This window comes from Poecilia reticulata, chromosome 7 (genome assembly GCF_904066995.2).
Source record: "Poecilia reticulata chromosome 7, P_reticulata-male-v2, whole genome shotgun sequence".
Taxonomy (NCBI): Eukaryota; Metazoa; Chordata; class Actinopteri; order Cyprinodontiformes; family Poeciliidae; genus Poecilia; species Poecilia reticulata.
The window spans coordinates 2,689,778-2,711,852 of NC_088836.1; the positions used below are offsets into that span (position 1 = coordinate 2,689,778).

Here is a 22,075-nt window from a genome sequence, read left to right on the forward strand (position 1 = left end):
CTGTTTTTTGTTGTACTGCTTATTTATTTACACAGTGACAATGTACAACATTTCAATAATGTTTTAAAAAGGAGAAATGTATGGTAAGAGCAAAACATGCTAATTTCCACCTGCTGCCCCTGGACAGGTTGATGTAATGGAGTTTGATTTAACAGATCATGAATTGGTGAAAAATCAGTTTAATCATACATGTCAATTCATTATTCAGATCTCACTTAAACCAAATGAACTACAAACCAACAGAAAATTCACAAAACAGTCCCATTGCCTTCATCAATAACAATTGCAAATCTGCAAATATTTCATAACCAGAACATGTCATAATTTCATTTGGCAAACTGTTCCAGTGACTCATTGCGGCGAAAGATAAGTTTTTGTAAAAGCGGTCCGATATTTTGGGATGTTACACTCACCTCTAGAGGGCGCCCGTTTTATCTGATCTCAAAAAGACAAACCTTTGTAAAGGTTGAGTCACAAGGGCGTGATGAGTTCTTTAAACTAAATAAATGTTTGCATAAAATATCAGATTTTTAAAGTTAAAAGAAAAGATTTAGAAAGAATGACGGTGATGATATTGTCAGGATTTCTTGTCATGAATCTTTAATATACTCGTGTTGATTCAAGAGGTTTTAAAATAGTTTTGCTTCCCTGCGACCAGGTAGACATACAATATAACAAAACATGAAAAAAAAAAGGCATTAAGATAAATCCAGGAATCCTCAGTAGTAAGAGATCCACAATTTTAAAGACTAAACGTTTTGGACATGATTTTTAAAGATTAAGGTCAGATTCAATGTCATGTCTAAATAGATAAAATCCTCAACATTTTTAATTTTATCTGAATATTTTTTAATTTTCCTTGTATCGTTAAAAAAATCAAACATTTTTTAACGATAATGGAGTTAAATACAGAAAGTCTGGGGTTTCTGTATTTAACCCCAGACTAGATTTTTACAACCAATAAGTGACGCCATTCAGTTCATCTGTTAACCTCAAGACCACTTCCCTTTGAGCAAACAGAACAGCGTCATCTGCACATGTAACAATATGTTGTTAACACATGACTGTTATGTTTGGTCTTTTTTCTTGTTAAAACCTATGCAGGATGCATTAAAATATCTGCAAAAGGAAGACATTCATCAGTATCTGTGCATTTCTGCACTTTTGCTGCATGTTTTTGCGTGGGTGTGCGTTTCTGCTGTGCCCCCCACCGACGTTGCCGCTTTAAAAGGCTTGCTGCTGTTTAAGCCTTTGATGTCGGGCCCCCTCAGGAGTCTGTATCAAAACTACAGTGCAGCAGCTATAATATAAGCCAACGTTTTACACACCACTCCCCTACAGCCATCACCTTTGACCTTGAAATCTTTAACCCCGCCCGTAGGAGGCCGAGGCGCAGGAGTCGCAGCGTTTCAGATGGCTGGTAATGGAGCTGTCCTGGTGGGTGTGGAGCAGGTTGAGAGGCTTTACAGCATCAGCATTGATGCACAAGCAGAGCAGCCCAAAGGCTGGCGGCCCAGACGGGCTTGTGCGTGTGTTTGCACGGCTTGCCTGAAGGTACGCACGATGCAAAAAAAGCACCACCGGCTTCACCAGCTCCTGCAGCCTCTTTAAGCAAACGCACAAACAGGTGCTCGCACAGTCAGAGGCAACAAACGGAGACAGAAGGCACAGACTTGGCACAGCAGATTATGCCGAGAGCTAGTTACATACGCTTTTTACAATATTAGGCATTTGCATTAAAAAAGAGATTTGGAATAGTTTAATTGAGCATGCGGAAGAGAGGAATAATGCATCTTTAAAGAGAGGGATTGAAGCGAACGGGCGGGATGGTGCTGGAGGGGAGAACAGAGCATTGAAGAAAACCCACATTCCCTGAGTGCTGGAGAGGCATGAAGAGGGAAGGAGAAATATAAAGCAGTGTTAGCAAACAAGACGGAGATTGTGCGTCATTGTGTGGCGGGATAATGCGTCCCACACAGCTGAAAGGTTAGCGACCGCCTCCCCCCCCACTCAGCTTCAGGCCACCATGACCATTTCAATATGAAAGGAGCAGTGAAAGGAGGTACTCAGCGGATGGGATCGGCCCACACTCCAGCCTGCAAGAGCCGCTCTCATTTCCAGGCGATCCCGCCACCTTCCCTCCCCTCCCTTGTTCATCAACTTTTGGACTCATCATGTGCGACACTGGTTAGGCTCATCTTTGTTTTGTGATTACCCATCCATTAGTTGATGATGCTGATTTCTCTGGCACTGTTTCATGGTCCAATTTTCAATGAATGCATCCCGTTTTTAATTAAACTGAGAGTTGAGACTCACCGACTCGCTGCTTTTGGACATTGCCCTGACAATCTCCAATGATATCGAATAATGAGTCTGAGCCACCCCACTGAGAATCTAAACTTCTCATTTGGTTCCTGGGCTACGTAACCTAATGATGTATGCATCGCTTTATTGCTGCTCGCTGTGTAGTGGTACTGGATAAAACTCAAAGGGATTTTTTTGGCGATCAAGCTGAAAAGCCAGTTTGTTTAGACTAGAAGGAATAGAGTCTTGCAAAAGGATTTATTTACTGTTTTTTTTTCATGTATGTGACGGTACATCAGTAATATACAATAGTAAAGGGTACAGAAAAACATTCACAATTGCTTTTCTTTTTTAATTTACAAGTAAATGATCTGAAAAGAGCAGTGTATATATGTATTCAATCCTTTTTACCTTGATGTCCCTGGATAAAGCCCCAATGCACAATGCCATAAGCCAGGCACGGGACACAGCAAACAGCAAACTTACAAAATGTTGTTTGTCCTGTACAATATTAAATTCATGTATCTAAAATTAAGGTCTTAAAATGTCTTAAATTAATTTTAAAATGTAAGATGGCCTTAATTACATAACAATATAATACAGTACATGTTGTCATGTCAGGACTATCTTATGTATTTCTTTTTTTTTTTTATCATGAGACTTTTCTCTCAGACAAATGTTTGAGTCACACTCAAACATCACAATTGCATTTTTTGAGGTTGCGGCAGCTACTGACAACCAGCTGCTAATGTAATCTAGCTAGCTGGCTAGCTCTGTTGCATCCCTAATGGGTAAAGAGTAAATTTATCGCCGGTTGGATGATCGACGTTCGTCATTGCTTCACTTCTGACACCAACCAATACGATGTTATGTTCATTGTGTGCAAAAGAGCTTATCACTATTGCTCTATGAAATATGCATTTTATGATGCAGGTTTTAAATTTTACTGCTAATGGTCTTAAAAGGTTTTAAAATTGAATTTTAAAACTGGCAGAATTCCTGCTGTAAAACAAAGGCCCTGTTTACAGAAACATTTTCCTTTGATTCCATCTACGCAATATGCAGATGGAAAACAAATAGCACTGGAAATGATGTAGTATGCATGTCAGGCCTGTGGGAGGCAGTAAAACTTTTGTGGACTCACTAATCCAAAGGCAATGTTTGTAACACTTTGCTTCTGTAGAGGTGTGTGATCTGGCATGTGTAATCAATGCGTCTTCGTTTACATAAATGTTCCACAATCAGCAATTTTAGCTTAATCTCCCAAATTTTTTGAAAAGATGCAGCAGCACGGACTGAAGATGGAAGTCGTTGTTGTGCTGTCTGCTGGTAAGAATCGGGCCTGAGGACATGAGCGCAGAGTGATGTGACTGACTTTGAATGTTTTCGATTGGCATTTACATGGTCATTATTCAGATTTCTGTCTGCCCAAAGACTGTGACCATGTAAACGAGATGTCAAAACGTAACAAAACATTTAAGTTTCACTGTTCTGCTGGTTTTGTGTAAACAGGTCATTAAAATTCCACAGTATCCCCACTGTGACCTTCCTTAAGCAGAACTTAGGAAGCTGAATGGAGTTGCTGAGGATACGGATGGAGGTAAATACAGGGCAATTCTGAAAGAAAAGCTTTTAGAGGCTGCAAATAACTTCACTTGAGCAAAGGTTCGCCTTTCAGCAAAATAACAATTCTAACAGCTGCAATTGAAGAGCTTGTCTCAAAGTATATTCACATTTTAGAATGTCCCAGTCAAAGTCCAGGTCTAAATCCAATTGAGTCAAATTGCTCTTTGTAGACCAGAGCTTTCAAGTCGGATTGAGCTTGCAAAGAAAAATGGTCAAATGTCAGTCTGTAGATGTGTGTAGCTGGTACAGACATGTCCCAAAAGGACGTTCTGCAGAGTATCGACCCAGACGGACTGAGCTCTCCTTGTTAGGACAGAATTGCTGCCTGATTTGTGACTTCATCAACATTCGCCAGATTTAATTGAGGATATGATTGTTGACTCCTTCCAAACATGCTTTCTCTTGCTTGCATATCAACAGCTTTGTTCTATCGATCCGGCCTCACAAGAACAAAAGCTTAGAGGAGATGAAAAGGCATTTGACCCAGCTCTGTTGCTGGGCCTTGCTAAACAGCAGGCAATTTTTATTGACTACATTGCAGCAGCAGCACAACCACTTACCCCAAGTCTGTTGTCCAGGCATTGACATCTTTACTGTAAGACAAGTCTCAACCAGCAGGTGACCCAGAGGAATGCTTGGATGTCAATGCAAGTGACAGCTTGTGTGCGTAAGTTTGTCTCCCCGTATAAGTGTGTGTATGGGTGTGTGTGTGTGGCTTTTAGAGGCGCGAGCATACATAGCATGCCTGTGAATGTGCACGCACGCGTGCCTGCAACAAGAAATCGATGAACCCTGGGTTAATAGTGAGGAGGAACTGACTCACGAGCTCTGCTAACAAACATCGGACTGTTAGCATAACCTCAGCCCACCCCTCTCCCTGTGGAAATCCACTGACATTGATTAGAAACCTCAGACTGCAGTTGAGACTGGACTCACTCACTAGCTTATCTCTGACTATGCAAAGCCCCCTGCCATGAGCCCATCACTCCAATGCAAGCACATTAGGAGTTAACCCTCACAGAAACTAAATGAGTTTATTGCTAAAGATTAGGAAAAAGGAATTAGGAAGTTTTCAGCACAATTATTGGGGCCTGCCATAGCAAACAAGAGAGTTTTACAAGTGAACATTTGCTAAAGCAGAGACTAAGTGTGAGCACGAGGAGAAGTTTTGAGTGCAATCATAAAACGTTTTGAGAAAAAAGACATGGAGTCCAGCTTTCAAAATATGAATGTATGCAAAAGTATTAAAAGTTTTGAGAACAAAAAACATGAAATCCTGTTTTCAGACTGAACTTGTGTGCTTTTGGATTATAATTCCCATACAGTATCAGCGCATTAGTGTGGATGTTATTGTTGAATGGAGCTTTCTGCAGGGTGGATGAAGACTTCAGGCACTCTTTAAGATAAAAGATGTGATCAGGAAACAGTGTAATTGTCTGTAGCTGTGTTTTACCTCCCTCTTTTTCCACATCATGTGTCAGGATAAAAGCCTTACAGATTAAACAACGCTGGTATGGAGTGGAGTATTTTTAATAACATGAACCTTTGGGTTGGAGTTTTGTTGATAAAGGATGTCAGGTTGGTTGAATTTTCACAGCATTCTGCTTCTGGTAACCCAGCTTAATATCTCCTAGAGTTTTTTTTCCCCGTTAAACTGTAGCATGTTTTAAATCAAACACAGCTTTTGGCCTTTTATGGAAATGGAGGAGGAAATGCTCCAGTTTAAGAAGTATTTTCAACTTCTACTTCACAGTTTATGTCAGACGCAAAAAAACATAAACAACCTTCCACATCCAAATAATGTGGAGTTCCAACATAGGGTTGGAATGTCACACCACACCCTAACATGATGTGTCCACCCTGAGTATATCTGTTAAACATAATGTTTGAACAAAATGGATCTGAGGACGACTGAAGGGTCGAGGTTCAGGGTGAAATACTGGAAACATGCTTTCTTGAACATGTTTTATATCAAAAAACTCAGGTATGTTGTGTTTCCAATTAAGCTAATAAAGAAAAGCTCTTACCTACATTTTGGTCTTTATTCTATCTTTAAAAAATTAGACAATTGGAGCAAGCAAACAAGTTACTTATTTACAGAGCCTACAGGAACAACATTTGTTACCCGTTTTTCATACGAGTTAACTCATGTTCTCTTTGACTGCCCTTTTAGTGATGTAGAGGGAGACTCAGTAGCCTTTTAGTGGATCTAATCTACAGAACATTGACTGTGGGTGGTGTTAGAGGACTGACTGAGCACTCTGGCAGGGCCAGCTAATTAAAAATTAGATTTCTTGATCCAGTTTAATCCCATTTTGTTCTAGTGTGATGTAAAAACTAGGAAACAACATCCTGCTTAAACAAGAAAAAGGACGAAACATGGAAAAGTTGAAGACTTTTTCAAAAACAGGCTTGTTTTTTTGTCACTCTTCACATTTGCACGTTGAATGATTGTGTGTTTTCTTATATATGACTTGGATTAGGAAGAGAGAGGCTGTGTTTCTTCAAGCAGGAGCCACATGATTGACAGAAAGCAGAAAGTAATTTAGTCCAGTGCTGATAAGAACGTACTTGCAAAAGATGTGATCAAGCAGGCGCTTTAAGAGGAAATGTTGTTTTCCTATTACTTACTATCATCTCCCTCCTGTTAAATGTCTGACACTGAGTAAATTAAAAACTTTAACTAGCCATTTTATTCCTCCACTGTATTTTCTTCCATTCCACCATGATAGCCTTGTTTTTGTCTTCTAATCCATTTTTCAATGTGTATATATTCATTTTGCCTCCTCAACTCTGAATGAATAAAAAGAGAGAGAGGGAAAAAAAACGTTATATAAAAACAGGCTTATCTTAGTCTGCCAGCTTAGTTCTCACTAAGCCTCCAAGCATGGAGAATAAGAAGGAGGGAGTGTTGCTCCGGCTCTGACTGCTCTCTCTCTCTCTCTCTCAGCTGTTTTCAACATCCGCCTTGGCCAGCCTGACAGCTGGAATAAAATCTTAATGCAAGAGACCGTAGTTACATTTGTTTTTCCCAACGTGATTTATGGAGATTTCACCATAAACATTTGATGCTGTAGAAGTTTGTTTTTTCTCAGGCTGTCAGAATTTGATTTAAACCCTCAGATTTTGGGGGTTTTGTTTGTTTCTGCTCTGTTTCTGGATTTCATTGATATGTTTGTTGATAATCGATAAGAATTTGGTGCAACAGGGTTTCAGGGCTGAGATGTCTGTTCATTTAGGGAATGTTTCAGAAGTGCCAAGCATTTTCTAGTGCTCTGGCAGCTTGAGCTCTGCTGTGATAGAAATGCAACTCATTTTTATTGGTCCACAAGTAATTAAACTGTGATTGGTACTTTAGGTTGCTAAGGGATATAGAAGCTCTTGAGGCAGGTTGGAATGTCACACCACACACTAACATGACGTGTCCATCCTGGGCATACCTATAGTCATGATTGACAGAAAGCAGAAAGTAATTTAGTCCAGTGCTGATAAGAACGTACTTGCAAAAGATGTGATCAAGCAGGCCCCATATCGCAGATACTGCAGTTATGCTCCAACCAGCGTTTGAGGAACTGCCATAACTTCCCTAAAGAATTTTTTTATCTAGACATCTCCTGGAATTTTTAGGGACTTCTTTTAGCATTTGGCAGTTTGCTCTCATAGTGAACTGGTCTAGTTAGCAAGACCTGAACGCGTTTTCAGTCATTTTGATTGTCCTTCATTTGTCAATTATTTCCACAAATTGTGTTATATGCAAGGTTATTACATTTACCTAAAGCCAACGAAATAACAAAGCCTGAAATTAAGAAAACATATTTAACTAAAATAAATAAAAAAACATAATTAATGGGGAAAAAATACAACTTACTGAAACTATATTGTCTATTTAGAAACCTAACTAAAACCGAAATACTGAAATTATAGATACCATATCTTTTGGTTTTGTGTTCATTAATTTATTTATTAGCCTTTGGAACTTATGTAAAATTGATTTGTTTTTTCCCCCCCACACATCAGTTGTCGGCAATTTACGGCACTCCATACTCTTCCACTTATGCTAGCCTGCAAAATTTTGACAGCAAAAATCAGGAGAAGTCGTTTGTTCTTTAACAATCACTCAGTACATTTTTTAAAATGGGATCTTCTGTTGAGTATTCGTTACCTCATTTATGTATAATACGTTGATCTTTTTGAATTCTGCACCTAAAAAGTGTGAAACAACTAGAACTACTTTATAAATAAAACCACACTCTATAAACCAATTAAAACTAACTGAATTAGACAAAATGGCACAATAAAATAAAACTAAACTATAATGAAAAATTGAAAATATTATATAACCCTTGTTATGGCTGGTTTCAAGTTTGAGACCTCTATAAACCCCAAAAAGAAAGTGGTTGTTACAATCTTCTTTGTGAAGGCCTTGGAGAGCTCTTTATATTCAACTGTGGTGTTCTGTTTCACTTCAACAGTCAGGAGCACAAAACTAAACTAAATGGCAGAAGGACAAACCTCATTCAGAAGAATTATTATTAATATTTAATAATAACATCATGTGATGTGATATGCCTTACAGTAATTTCAACCAGTTTAAGTTGGGTAAATATGGGGATGTCCAAATGAAAAGTGATTGGTTCAGGCACAAAGATGGCCACCCAGATGCTGGCAGGTTAATGTAAGGTGAGAATGTCTGACAGTTGCTTTTAGTAGTTCCACTTAAATCAATAAAGTCCTTTTGGTCCTTCTGCAGTCTCATGAAACCTCAGCAGTTTGTTTTCCCCTCCTCACACCGTCAGGTTTTTCATTTTTAAAAATGTGTTCTTCTGTTTTCTAAGTAAAAACAGCGATGTACATAATTACCAAAAAACAAGAAAGTGGTTAAAAACCTCGGGTCTTAGCTCTTAATTACGTTGTTGTTTAAATAGGCAGCCTCCTCTAACCTCTCTCCCTCTCCTGTTTGTCTCAAATTCTTGATTGCTTCCAGGTGCCTGTCCTGCGTCAACGCCAACTTCCCCTGCCACTGGTGCAAATACCGCCACATGTGCACACAGAACGCCAGCGAATGCTCCTTCCAGGAGGGCCGGGTCAACACGTCCAAGGTGAGCGTTAGCTTTAGCACGCACAGTTAGTCACGTTAAGCAACACGTGAACACATTTCCAAGAATGAATAGCATACGTGCACATTTGCACACATATATATGCGGGTGTGCATAGCAACCCTAGTGGTGCAGCTGGGAGCCTCGTGGCTCCTGAATGCATGTGTGTGTGTGTGTGGGGGTGTGTGTGTGTGTGTGTGTGTGTGTGCGTGTGCATGTGTGATGGGGTGAATTAGTGCTGCTGTGAGTGGCCCAGCAGCAGCTGTTGCACTCTAAGCAGCGCTAGATTTATTCACTTATAAACAAGTCGGGGTGAATGGGTATGCAAATGGAAGCATGCGCTTGTCGTCCCAAATGTTATATTTGCATGAAAGCCCCTCATCCACTCGTGGGGCCTGGTCCTTGTCAAGTTCTCTGACTCTCCCAGGCTTGTGCACAAACATGGTAGAGATTCATGGTAGGCGAATAAAATATCTCAAATATTCTCTGTAAAACAGTTTTTGTTTTTTTTTAATAATGGACCGACTCATTACTGGATGCTACATATTCTTCCCCGAAACTTTCTATGGCATTTCCTTCATTTTCTTGTGACTTGTCAGATTTCTTTTTCCCCTTCTTCTCCTTTTGTGCTGCATGGATGCTAACACACTCGGCTATTCATTCGCTGCTGCCACTTTTCTCTTGGTTTTTCACTCACTTCCATCTTTGTTTTTGGAAGAAAACTGAGATGTTGAAAGGGTATAATCAGGAAAAACATGCTGCTCGGTGCACTCAGCGTGGGTGGGTGTGAAGTAGGTGTGTGTGGGTCTGTGTTGTATGTGGCTCTTGGGTTGGAGGCTGTAGGAATTTCCTGTTGTTTTGAGTGTGTTTGCTGTATGATTTCCTGTGTGCATCACCACTGAGTTTAACTTAAAGCATCTCTAGGAAATATTCCAGTGGCCTTCAGATATACAGGCCTTCATATAAGTATGATGTCACCTCTTGTAAAAGATTTGTTAAAGCCTGAAAATAATATAAATAATTCAAAGCAGCAGCAACCTCACTCCAAAACACTGAAACACACTAGAGATGCACCGATTCCAATTTTTACTACTGATACCGATATCTGAGGTTTAGTATCGGCCAATACTGATCCATTATAGAAAAACAGCTGAACTGACTCAAGTGTTTTTTAATCACAGACATAAACACACTGAATTACAAATTGATTTAATAACTCTGCACCAGCAGAGGTGCTATGAATGCTGTGCCATGCATTCACACCCTCACAGGTACCTGAAAAATAACTAATGTAGGTTTTGTTTAATCCTAATCTTTATCATTATCACAATAGTTCCACAGAGTATCACAATAAAATTCTAAGTAAAATTCTAAAATTCTAAGGTCTCCCACCCTTATTTTGTGGGCTATAGTTGGTAGAGTTGCAATCAGAAGGTCGTAGGTGTGATTCCAACTTCTACTTGTCACTTAACCCCAATTTGCAACTTATTTTAAGATGGGATTTTTTTTTCCTTCACTAAATAAATTTCTTCAAATTAAAAGCCTGGCGCCTTTAAAATGTTCTGTGTAATAAGAAACAATTCTGCCAATAAATTTGTTGCACATGTAGAAGAGCAAAAGTATCTGGCTGCAGTTTAAAGTGTTTAGGAGAGTTAAGTCTGAGAGCGGAGGAAGAAACGGTAAACAGGAAGTCGTACTCGTCCCACAGCCACAGACGGATCACTGTTATTGACGCGGCAGACAGCGAGGAGACGGCTCCGGGCTTCCGATGCATCCTCCTGCTCTCTGTCATTGAATAGGTACTATTTTGAAGCCACGCATATGCTCACTTTGGCCAACAGCGCTAGTTTTGTCACACATTTATCTCCTCCAGTCTCGATTTTGTTCCAATTTGCCAGTTCGTAGCCTCCGCTGAAGGCAATATTGCCCATCACTGCTGCCTGGAAAAGTTTCCCCCTGTGTCATTAGCAGTCAGTTGCCGGAGTGATTGAATTCACAGTACACTGGTTATATTCCCAAAGGCATTTGTCATATTTCTCGAGGCTGACTTCACTTCATATCTGATAAAACTCATAGCATCTGTGAAAATGCGGCGTTGGTAAACTCGCCAAAGATTCCCTTTTCTTCTCAGCATGCATGTAAAAAGATAACTTAGTTGTTGTTGTTTTTTTTTGGGGGGGGACAGTGTTTTACCCTTTTTTAGGTAAATATAATTCTCCACTGTCACTTCCTGGATTTGTAAATGTATATAAATCAGCTCTTTTGTGGCAGCAGATAAACAGAGAAGCACATTAGAGGCGACCAGGCAGAAAATTGCCAGAGTCGGAGAAACACTTGAGAAGGCCATCAACGGGAAAAGGCGCATAAACACAAACAATGAGAGAAACAAACACCGGCGCAAACAAACAACAGAGGGAAACAGATTTGCCGTGCTCCAGTGAATCCCTGCATTGGGAGCCAGTGGATCCGATTGGGCTGCGGCCGTAGCCCCCCCTGCCCTCCCCCGGGGATTGGGGGTGGGTTCAGATGACTTTATTTAGATTCAAGGAAATAGGGGGGAAAGGCAGTATTAAAAAACCAGCAGAAAACCTAATAGAAAAACTGGTTTGTTTGCATGTTTTATTTTGAGGTTGCAGCCTGCCTTCTTATTCTGCTGCTGATTGCATTTTGCCCGCCTGGTAATTAAGGCATTCATTCATTTTGTATGTTGTTTTGTCACTCAGGATGTTTGATGTCCCACAAATAAATTAATGCAGAATGTGATTGACAGCAGAGATGGAAACTGACTCCCAAATAATCTCCTCTGATTTGAGCTTTTAAAAAAAGTTTTCTTTTTTTTTTCGTTTTTACTTTGTTAGTGTAGATTCTCACTCATCCAGGACATGATGACCTTGAGAGTTTTAAATGAAGGCATCTGGGTTTCTATTGTTATCCTGAAGACCTTTCACCTCTGTCCCAAGAAGCTTCTTAAGTTCTGGAACTTTAGGTTGGAAATATCAGACAAATAATGAGGCGATTGTTATCACTAATGAAGCCAACAAACTCACATAAAATCCTGTCCCTAACCTCTATTTAATTCCCAGTTAGTGTCTTTAACACCAACAGTCCTAACAGGATGCCAACGATGCCAACATGTGCATTGCTTCAGTCTCAAGTGATGAGTTTCTGTGAAGTTGACTGGGGAGACAAGCTAAGGCTGCACTGTAGGTGTTAGAAAGATCAATCAATCAAATTTTATTTTTATAGCACATTTCAGCAGCAAGGCATTTCAAAGAGCTTTACATAATTAAAATAAAAACAGCATGTGACATTAAATAAACACCCCTTTAGACTTCAGTTAAACGTCGTTTAACTGGGACTCTAACCCTCAGGGACTTTACAAAAACACCGTTTGACAAGGACTCCAACCTCTAGGTTTTTAATTGAACGCCGTCAACTGGGACTCTAAACCCCGTAGAACTTTAGTTAAAAACCATTTAACTGGGATGTTTTCCGGGGGTCTTTACATCATTAAAACGTAGAAAAGAAATAAAAAGAAATTAAAAACATTAAAGACATAAAAACATGGAAGACATCAAAACCCGCACTTTAACCCTAATTTAGCCATAAGCAACTCTAAACAGGTGGGTTTTAAGTTGAGATTTAAAGGCACCCAGTGTTTCAGCTGTTTTACAGTTTTCTGGTAGTTTGTTCCAAATCTGTGGTGCATAGAAACTGAATGCTGCTTCTCCTCGTCTGGTTCTGGTTCTGGGGAACTGGTTCTGGTTCTGGTTGGTGACCAGAACCAGAAGATCTGAGGGGTCTAGACGGTTGGTACAGTAATAACAGATCTTTAATGTATTGTGGTGCTAAACCGTTCAGTGATTTATAAACTAACATCAGTATTTTAAAGTCTATTCTCTGAGCTACAGGGAGCCAGTGTAGGGACTTTAAAACTGGTGTTATGTGTTCTATCTTCCTGGTTTTAGTGAGAACGTGAGCAGCAGCATTCTGGATCAGCTGCAGCTGTTTGATTGATTTGTTAGTCAGACCTGTGAAGACGCTGTTGCAGTAATCAATGCGGTTTAAGATAAACGCATGGATGAGTTTCTCTAGTTTGTGCTGAGACATAAGTCCTCTAATCCTAGAGATGTTCTTCAGGTGATAGAAGGCCGACTTTGTGACTGTCTTAATGTGGCTCTGAAGGTTCAGGTCAGAGTCCATCACTACTCCCAGGTTTCGGACCTGATCGCTGGTTTTCAGTTGTAATAACTGAAGCTGTGCATTGATTCTGGTTCGCTCATCTTTAGGTCCAAAGATAATAACTTCAGTTTTGTTTCTGTTCAGCTGGAGAAAGTTTTGGCACATCCACACATTGATCTGTTCTAAGCATCTATTCAGTGATTGGATGGGTTCAGAGTCACCTGGTGACATCGTGATGTAGAGCTGTGTATCATCCGCATAATTGTGGTAGCTAATCCTATGTCCTGTTATAACCTTAACCAGTGGGAGCATATAAATATTGAAAAGAAGGGGTCGTAGGATTGAACCTTGGGGTACATCACATGTGACCTTTGACCTCTCTGATGAGAAGTTTCCGATTGAAACAAATAAATCCCTGTTCTTTATGTAAGATTCAAACCAGTTGAGCACTGGACCGGAGAGTCCGACCCAACTCTCCAGTCGATTCAGTAAAATGTCATGGTCAACAGTGTCGAAAGCTGCACTGAGGTCCAACAGAACCAGCACTGTGGTTCTCCCACAGTCTGTATTTATATGGATGTCATTGAACACTTTGACTAGGCCGACTCCGTGCTGTGGTGAGCACGAAAACCAGACTGGAAGGAGTCAAAGCAGTTTGTTATTGTTAGGAAGTTATTTAATTGTTTAAAAACAGCTTTTTCAATAATTTTGCTGATGAATGGCAGGTTGGAGATCGGCCTGTAATTCTGCAGTAGGCTGTTTTCAAAACCTGGGGGAAAACACCTGAAGAGAGCGATAACTTTACTATTTGGATCAGATCATTAGCAACAACAGGCAGGACTTTCTTAAAGAAATGTGTGGGCAGGACATCCAGACAGCAGGAACCGGAGCTTAATTGACTTATAATTTCTTCTAGGGTTTTATAATTTAGTAGTTGAAATTGGGTCATTTTTCCTGCATTTGTTTTGTTTGGGCACAGCATTGGTACTGGCTTTGGAGTGGATATGCAGATTAATCCTCTGATCTTTTGAATTTTCTCTTAATAGAAACTTGAAAACTTGTTGCAGGCGGCATTAGATTGAAGTTCAGGTGGCAACGTCATCGGAGGATTTGTGAGCCTGTCAACAGTAGCAAATAAAGCTCGAGCATTGTTAAAGTTTTTGTTTATGACATCTGCAAAGAAAGCCTCTCGTGCATGTTTTAGTGTTGTGTGATAGTTACGTAGTCTTTCCTTGTAGATGTCATAATAAACGTGCAGTTGACCTTTACACCATTTCCGTTCGGCCCTACGGCAGAGTTGTCTTGCAGATTGAACTGTTTGTGCATTTCTCCATGGAGATTTCTTCCTACCAGTCACAACCTTTACTTTAGTGGGGGCAATGTAATCAATGATATCTGAAAGTTTGCACTGAAAATCATCCACCAACTTGTCTACGTCACTGTAACTTAAGAGTGAGGAAATATATTACAGAGCTTTTTAGCCCCTCGGTCTTGGGGGCTGTCAACATGAATGTTGAAATCACTGACAGAAAGATGAAACCAGAGGCCACCTCCTCTGTTCCAGGTTTGTTTTTATGCTCCACATAGTGGCTATCACCGTCTAAAATGCGAACCTTATTGTCTTCAAATGAGTGTCATTTCATCACTTTGCATCGAGCCCCTCGCCAAAAATTTGTCAAGATCAGTGGCACAAAAAGTGGGTATGCATTGTATGTGACGCGCATGGGCGCCATGCTCGATGGGGCGCCACACAGAAAAATTATAGCATATAGCATGTGCAAATGATATGATCAATAACTTATTAGGCGTTTCATACACAAATGAAGGCGCTTTAGCTACTTTGAAAATGCCCCAATAATAAGTCTGCATTCACCTCAGAAAGTACATAGCGGCGTCCCTGGTCAACACAAAACTATAGATTATTCATTTTAAAACAGTGCTATTTGTATTCTGTTTTATCATGGATATGTTAAAATTTGGTCTAAATTGTAAAAGTAGAACACGAAACAAAAACTTTGTATGATTTTTCTCTTTTTTACTTCAGAGTAAAGACACAGAACCTTGCTCCTTCCATGCAAATTTAAGGGATTTAATATTTTGCAAAAAATAAACATTTCTGTCTATACATGTGCAAAAATATTTCAGACATAAGCTCAGTGGGTTTGGGCATGTATTGGATAATTTATGGTAATACATTGCTTATCATGATGAAAAAAAAGCATTCATTTATTGTTGGCAGGATGAATTCCAATTAATAATGGATAAAAAAAAACACACAAAAAAAACTAAACTCCATACTGTCAAGATATAGTTGGAAGTATTTTCTCTGCTGTTTATTTAGTCAGAGCATCACTACATATCAATTAATTTGAAAATATAATTAAATGCAGTTACTGTGAGCAGTTTAGTGACATAAATCACACGTTTTTTTATATGACTGGTGTCTTAAAGAAATGGGAATGGGAATGTTTTTCTACAGCATTGTTTGTGTTTGTGGGGCTATGATTGTTGTCATGCAGTCACAGCCACACAGTTCCAAAACAAATAAGTAATTATTATTAGCTCTTATTGTAACTTTTATTGTTTTCAGAATAATATTTCTAAATATTTTGAAAAGATTTTCAGTTCACATTGCCCGTCCCTACCCCTCCATCTTGTTGCAAAAAGTGGCTCTTGATTTTGAAGGCACGTCACACCTTACAGAGTCCAAAGTCTCTTGTTTTTCAGTCCTGCAGCAGTGACATTAAAAATACAGATTTTTAAACAACGTTTTGGTGAAATTAAATTGTTTTCTGTTCGTTTTTCCTAATCATGTTTGCAGAAATTGCAGCTCAGAGATGCATGTTTCTCTCGGTGTGATGTATTCATTAAGACAACGCCTGAGTGAAGTCATCCGAATCTGTCAAAGAAAGTGCTCATTACGACCCAGAGCCGGTTCTGCATCAGCCGCTCCGAAACAGTTTAGTTAACCGTCGAGGCGCTGACCTTTTCAGAATGTGAAAGCGCATCGCGCCCGCTAAGACTCAGCCTGCAGTGTGAACTGACTTCCTTGCCGTCTTTCTCCTCATTTTGCCTTGCTTCATTCCCTTCTTTCTATGCTGATCAGACTTTGCCATTCTCCTTCTTTTCCTCCCATTTTAAAAAATATTTTTGCTCTCTTTCCTCCAGCCTGGCCTTCTTACACTTAAAGGAATACGGTTGACATACTTGCTGCTGCACAGAGGTGTGCACCAGCAGCTTTGTAGTCCTGCCTCATTAATTACCATTAGCATGCTGCTTTAAACTCCAGATGTACACAGGATGAATAAAGATACGCAGATCAGCAATAGCTTTCGCGCCACTAATTAGAGAATGCATCAACTTGACGACAGAGCCGATCAAACGGTCGTACGTTGTTGTCAAGCTGCACGGTGGCGGAGGACAGCAACGCACTAACACACAAAATGATCAGCTCACGTCATTGAAACCCCTGACAGGTGAAGTTAATAGCACTGATTAATGTTCTACTGGAAGCAGCATGTTACTTCAACATGTCTCTGCTAACTTAACAGGCTGGTCACACTCCCTAACGGCAGCCGGCAAGTGATACGCCCAGTTACACAGCATGAACCGCTCCGGAACATTTCTCTATGGAACACGCAGAGAAACCCAAGGCACTAAAAAAAAAATAAATAAATAAAAAAACGGTAAGCATTCGGAGAGTGTGAGAACGACTTGGACCCCCAACCCAAAGGATTTCCTGCTCATATGACGTGACGTTTGTAGAGGTCCATGTCCATATCACCCCTACTTTCAGTGGTTTGCAAAATAATTTGGCTTTTCTTCCAGGATTGCTCTGTTTAACTCCAGTTATCAGCACACGTTTCAGAGTGGTGAAAATGTGTGTTAAAGATGACTCAAGTGTTAATTCACATAATTTTGCATTTGGTTCAAAAAGTTCAATTTTGGTCCCACTTTCTTGTGTTTGCTACACAACTTATGAACTGCAAACATGATGTCTTATAGCTTTCTTCAAATCATTTTCTTCTCACCACTCCTCCGTAAAGGCCAGATTTGTAGAGCAGAATTAATTCAATTCAAAACTATTTTATTTATTATTTTCTTTTTGAAGACCCCCTAAAGGGGTTGACTCCATGTATATAAAATATATACATGGAGTCATCTGTCTCCATGTAACCCTATCTTCCGCATCTTCTTGTCTCACACCAACTACCTTTATGTCCTCTTTCACTTCATCCATAAATCTCCTCTTTGGTCTTCCTCTGGGTCCATCCTCAGTATCCTTCTTCTGATGTATTCTCTGTCTCTCCTCTGTACATGTCCAAACCATATCAGCCTGGCTTCTTGGACTGTGTAGGAGATGTGTATCTCCTTCACATCTGACAGGAACTGTTTCTCTGATGTACCAATCAAAAATTCTTTATTTATCCCAACAAAATTAAATGTTGCTGTAACTCATCATCAAGTATCTTTGAAGAGGCGTTGTGGATAATGAAGGTTGTGGGTAATGAAGATCTCCGGTAGCTTTCAGACTTGCAATGAATCTGAAGAGACTGTTGCCTAATGACTGTCATGACCTGCTAACAGCTCAATATCAGGCAGCAGAGATGACATTCCACTTTAACGTGTCGTGCAGGAAACCATCGATTGTTAGCGAGAACTGCTGATCCAGCTCTTTTGCTGTTGCCGCTTCTTTTTAAATTTCTTTCTGCGTATTTAGTTAGAAAGCCGGGCAAAGAGGCATTGGAATTGGGTTTGGTTGGACTGAACTTCAATTGGAGGTATCAGAGTAAACAGGGCTGATTTTTACTTATTTATTCACTACTTTGTGTTGGTCTATCGGGTAAAAATCACGTCAAATGATGGGAATCCTTCTACACCTGTATGTCAGGGAGGTAAGCGTGATGTTCCACCAGATCAGTATTTACAGACAAGCAAATGCACGTACGTAATGCCAGAAGAAAAGCCTTGGATCTCTCCAGCTCATCTTATTTTCCCCGTTTGATCCGCAGCCCACTGAGCACTTTCCTCTTGTTAAATGGCTCCCTCATTCCCTCAACAAGTCAATTAGCTGGAGCCAGACACTCTCTCCTTTTGTCTCTCAGCTATGGGTGTCAGAGTTACAGCTGTCTCTTCATTGTTTCAGATTGCCGGTACTCGGGCTGTTGATGCGCAGCTCGGAGCGGCCCCGGCTTTGGAAGCTCTGAAGCTGGAACTGGCACAGATCAGGCTTCCCCTTCTCCCTCTGGGTCTTTGGCTGGGGGAAGCTGCTTGCCACTGATAGGCTCAACTGTGTGTGCGTGTGTGTGTGTGTGTGTGTGCGTGTAAGCATGCTTGTACACAATTTAATTATTCATAGTGTATTAAAGCTTAAAGATGCCTCTCTGATCATTGCCCTGTTTAATGGAGAGCGACAGCGGAGATGAGAAGCAAAAGGTCGAGTATCCATGTTATGGGAGGACTGTGGTGGTGCATTTTAGCTTAAATCACAATATTATATCAAATCAATCAATCAAATTTTATTTGTATAGCACATTTCAGCCGCAAGGCATTTCAAAGTGCTTTACATAATTAAAATAAAAACAGAATGTGACGTTGAATAAACAGTGAGAAAGAGAAAGAGATTTAAAAAAAAACATAAAAACATTAAAACCCGCACCCCTTTAGGACTTCAATTAAACGTTGTTTAACTGGGATTCTAACCCTCTGGGACTTTAGTCAAAAACACCGTTTGACAAGGACTCCAACCTCTAGGTTTTTAGTTGAATGCCGTCAACTGGGACTCTAAACCCCATAGAACTTTAGTTAAAAGTTGTTTAACTGGGACTTTTTCCGGGCTTTACATCATTAAAACGTAAGCAGTGAGAAAGAGAAATAAAAAGAAATTAAAAAGTAAAGATAAAAACATTAAAGAGATTAAAAAAATAAATAAAAATAAGATTAAAAAGGTAAAAGCATCATTCAAGGATTCTCAAACGTCAGAGTTTTTGCATCTTACAAGGATTCTCAAACCTAAGACATTAAAAACCCGCAATTTAGCAATAAGCAACTCTAAATAGGTGGGTTTTAATTTGAGATTTAAAGGCACCCAGTGTTTCAGCTGTTATACAGTTTTCTGGAAGTTTGTTCCAAATTTGTGGTGCATAGAAACTGAATGCTGCTTCTCCTCGTCTGGTTCTGGTTCTGGGGAACTGGTTCTGGTTCTGGTTGGTGACCAGAACCAGAAGATCTGAGGGGTCTAGACGGTTGGTACAGCAATAACAGATCTTTAATGTATTGTGGTGCTAAACCGTTCAGTGATTTATAAACTAACAACAGTATTTTGTAGTCTATTCTTTGAGCTACAGGGAGCCAGTGTAGGAACTTTAAAACTGGTGTTATGTGCTCTATCTTCCTGGTTTTAGTGAGAACGTGAGCAGAAGCATTCTGGATCAGCTGCAGCTGTTTGATTGATTTGTTAGTCAGACCTGTGAAGACGCTGTTGCAGTAATCAATGCGGTTAAAGATAAACGCATGGATGAGTTTCTCTAGATCGCGCTGAGACATAAGTCCTCTAATCCTAGAGATGTTCTTCAGGTGATAGAAGGCCGACTTTGTGACTGTCTTAATGTGGCTCTGAAGGTTCAGGTCAGAGTCCATCACTACTCCCAGGTTTCGGACCTGATCGCTGGTTTTCAGTTGTAATAACTGAAGCTGTGCATTGATTCTGGTTCGCTCCTCTTTAGGTCCAAAGATAATAACTTCAGTTTTGTTTCTGTTCAGCTGGAGAAGGTTTTGGCACATCCACACATTGATCTGTTCTAAGCATCTATTCAGTGATTGGATGGGTTCAGAGTCACCTGGTGACATTTCGATGTAGAGCTGTGTATCATCCGCATAATTGTGGTAGCTAATCCTATGTCCTGTTACAACCTTAGCCAGTGGGAGCATATAAATATTGAAGAGAAGGGGTCCTAGGATTGAACCTTGGGGTACATCACATGTGACCTTTGACCTCTCTGATAACGTTCACAGGGTTTATATTACAACAACCCTGTTCCTTTGCACTATTTAAAATACCTTGTTAGAGAGTATTGATGAACCACTATCCCAGTCTCAAGTCTGTTGTAGTTGTTTACAGGTTTCCTGTTTAGCCTGATAAAAAACATGCCGTTGTTCTATGCGCTGAGAAATCTCTTGAGAAATCATTGCTTCCTGGAGGCGTGGACTCTGTTGAAGTTTGAAGCCATTGGATCTGATTTTACTGAATTGTTCATGTTTGGCCATGTTGTGTGTATGTAATGCACAAGCAGAAATGCGTAGAAAGGCAAGAGTTTGTGTGTTTTTATACCTAATAGCCTGGTAGTTCAATTGGAGGCCAACATTTGTTTGATTTTCAACTAGTGCAGTTCTCTTTCCCACTGTACTTTGTGAAACAAACCAAACTCTTTGAAAAACCTGTTTCCCCCCTCAGCTGCAGTGGCACTGCACCAAGAACCACTGAAGTAAACAACATGAAACCTCTGAAGAAAACAGAGTGCAACTTCCTTTTTTATCCATCCATCCATCCATCCATCCATCCATCCATCCATCCATCCATCCATCCATCCATCCATCCATCCATCCATCCATCCATCTTCTTTACACCCTTGTCCCTAGTGAAGTCAGGAGGGTTGCTGGTGCCCATCTCCAGCTAACGTTCCGGGCGGGAGACGGGGGTCACCCTGGACAGGTCACCAGTCTGTCGCAGGGCAACACAGAGACACACAGGACAAACAACCATGCACACACACACTCACACCTAGGGGCAATTTGGAGAGGCCAATTAACCTGACAGTCATGTGAGACTGTGAGAGGAAACCGGAGTACCCAGAGAAAACCCACACATGCACAGGGAGAACATGCAAACTCCATGCAGAAAGACCGGGGCCGGGAATCAAACCCAGAACTTTCTTGCTGCAAGGCAACAGCTCTACCAACTGCACCACTGTGCAGCCCCTTCCTTTTTTATGAAATGGAAAAAAAATCAAGTGGTGTTAGATTTTAGCAGTTGTAGAATTTCTCTTTTGTCTTTAGCAAAAGACTACGAGCCATTTCTTGTGCTATCCTTAGACTTGTGCCTTTATGTATTTAGCATTTACTCAAAATACCCTGTGCTACAGTCTACTTCCGGCATTTGGAGAAATCTCCCGTCCACTTGGCCTTTACTTATGCACTTGAACCACATCAGAGTTCACTTCAACTGAACAGAGACCTAAGTTTGTAATCAAACACAGTTTGCTGTTTCGTTCTGCAACAGAGTTCCATTCACATCTCCCCAAACAAGCCAGACTGTAAGCAAGCAAACTGGATTTCAATTAAAGCTGTCTAAACAGGGGTGATGTGAACGCATCCCTAAATCCACTACCACCTTTATCTGTGAGAATGGTGAGTAATATAATGTCCACCCCTATATTTTGCCACAAGTTATTTTGTATGCAGACCCAGTTCTGTTTTGGTCTCATCTGACCCAGGCACCTTCTTGCACATGTCCGCTGTGTCCCTTATCCTCACCCTGCATGAAGTAACTTCTCTGTTCCTTGGCCTTCATGCTGCTGTTTGTTTGTACGAACATGACTTGATGCCTTATTCTTCTGTTTTCTCTCTCCATAAAGGTCTACAAAAGATCCAGTTTTAGTTGCATTACCAGCTGCATCATGACAAGAACTGACTGGGAAATACATAAGTTCAATACATTTTGAGAGTATTCGTCATTGAAACTTGGATCTATTAGGTCTGCTGATTTTAGAAAAAACATGCAGGATGAGAGCAGGAGATGAATGGCTAGAAAGGTTTAAAAATAATTTGTAAAGGAGGGAAAAGTAGGGGCGGAAGAGGATGGCCAGTTG

At 40.3% G+C, this 22,075-nt stretch overlaps 1 protein-coding gene across 3 annotated transcripts in view; it reads left to right on the forward strand.

The window, feature by feature from the left end:
- LOC103466867 (plexin-A1-like) overlaps nucleotides 1–22,075 on the forward strand; it is a 333,062-nt gene that overhangs the window by 192,767 nt on the left and 118,220 nt on the right. For all 3 annotated transcript variants that reach the window (XM_081608591.1, XM_008412750.3, XM_008412753.3), the window contains one exon: nucleotides 8,915–9,029. In XM_081608591.1, coding sequence (XP_081464717.1) covers nucleotides 8,915–9,029 — 115 coding nt within the window. The remainder of the gene's footprint in view (nucleotides 1–8,914; nucleotides 9,030–22,075) is intronic.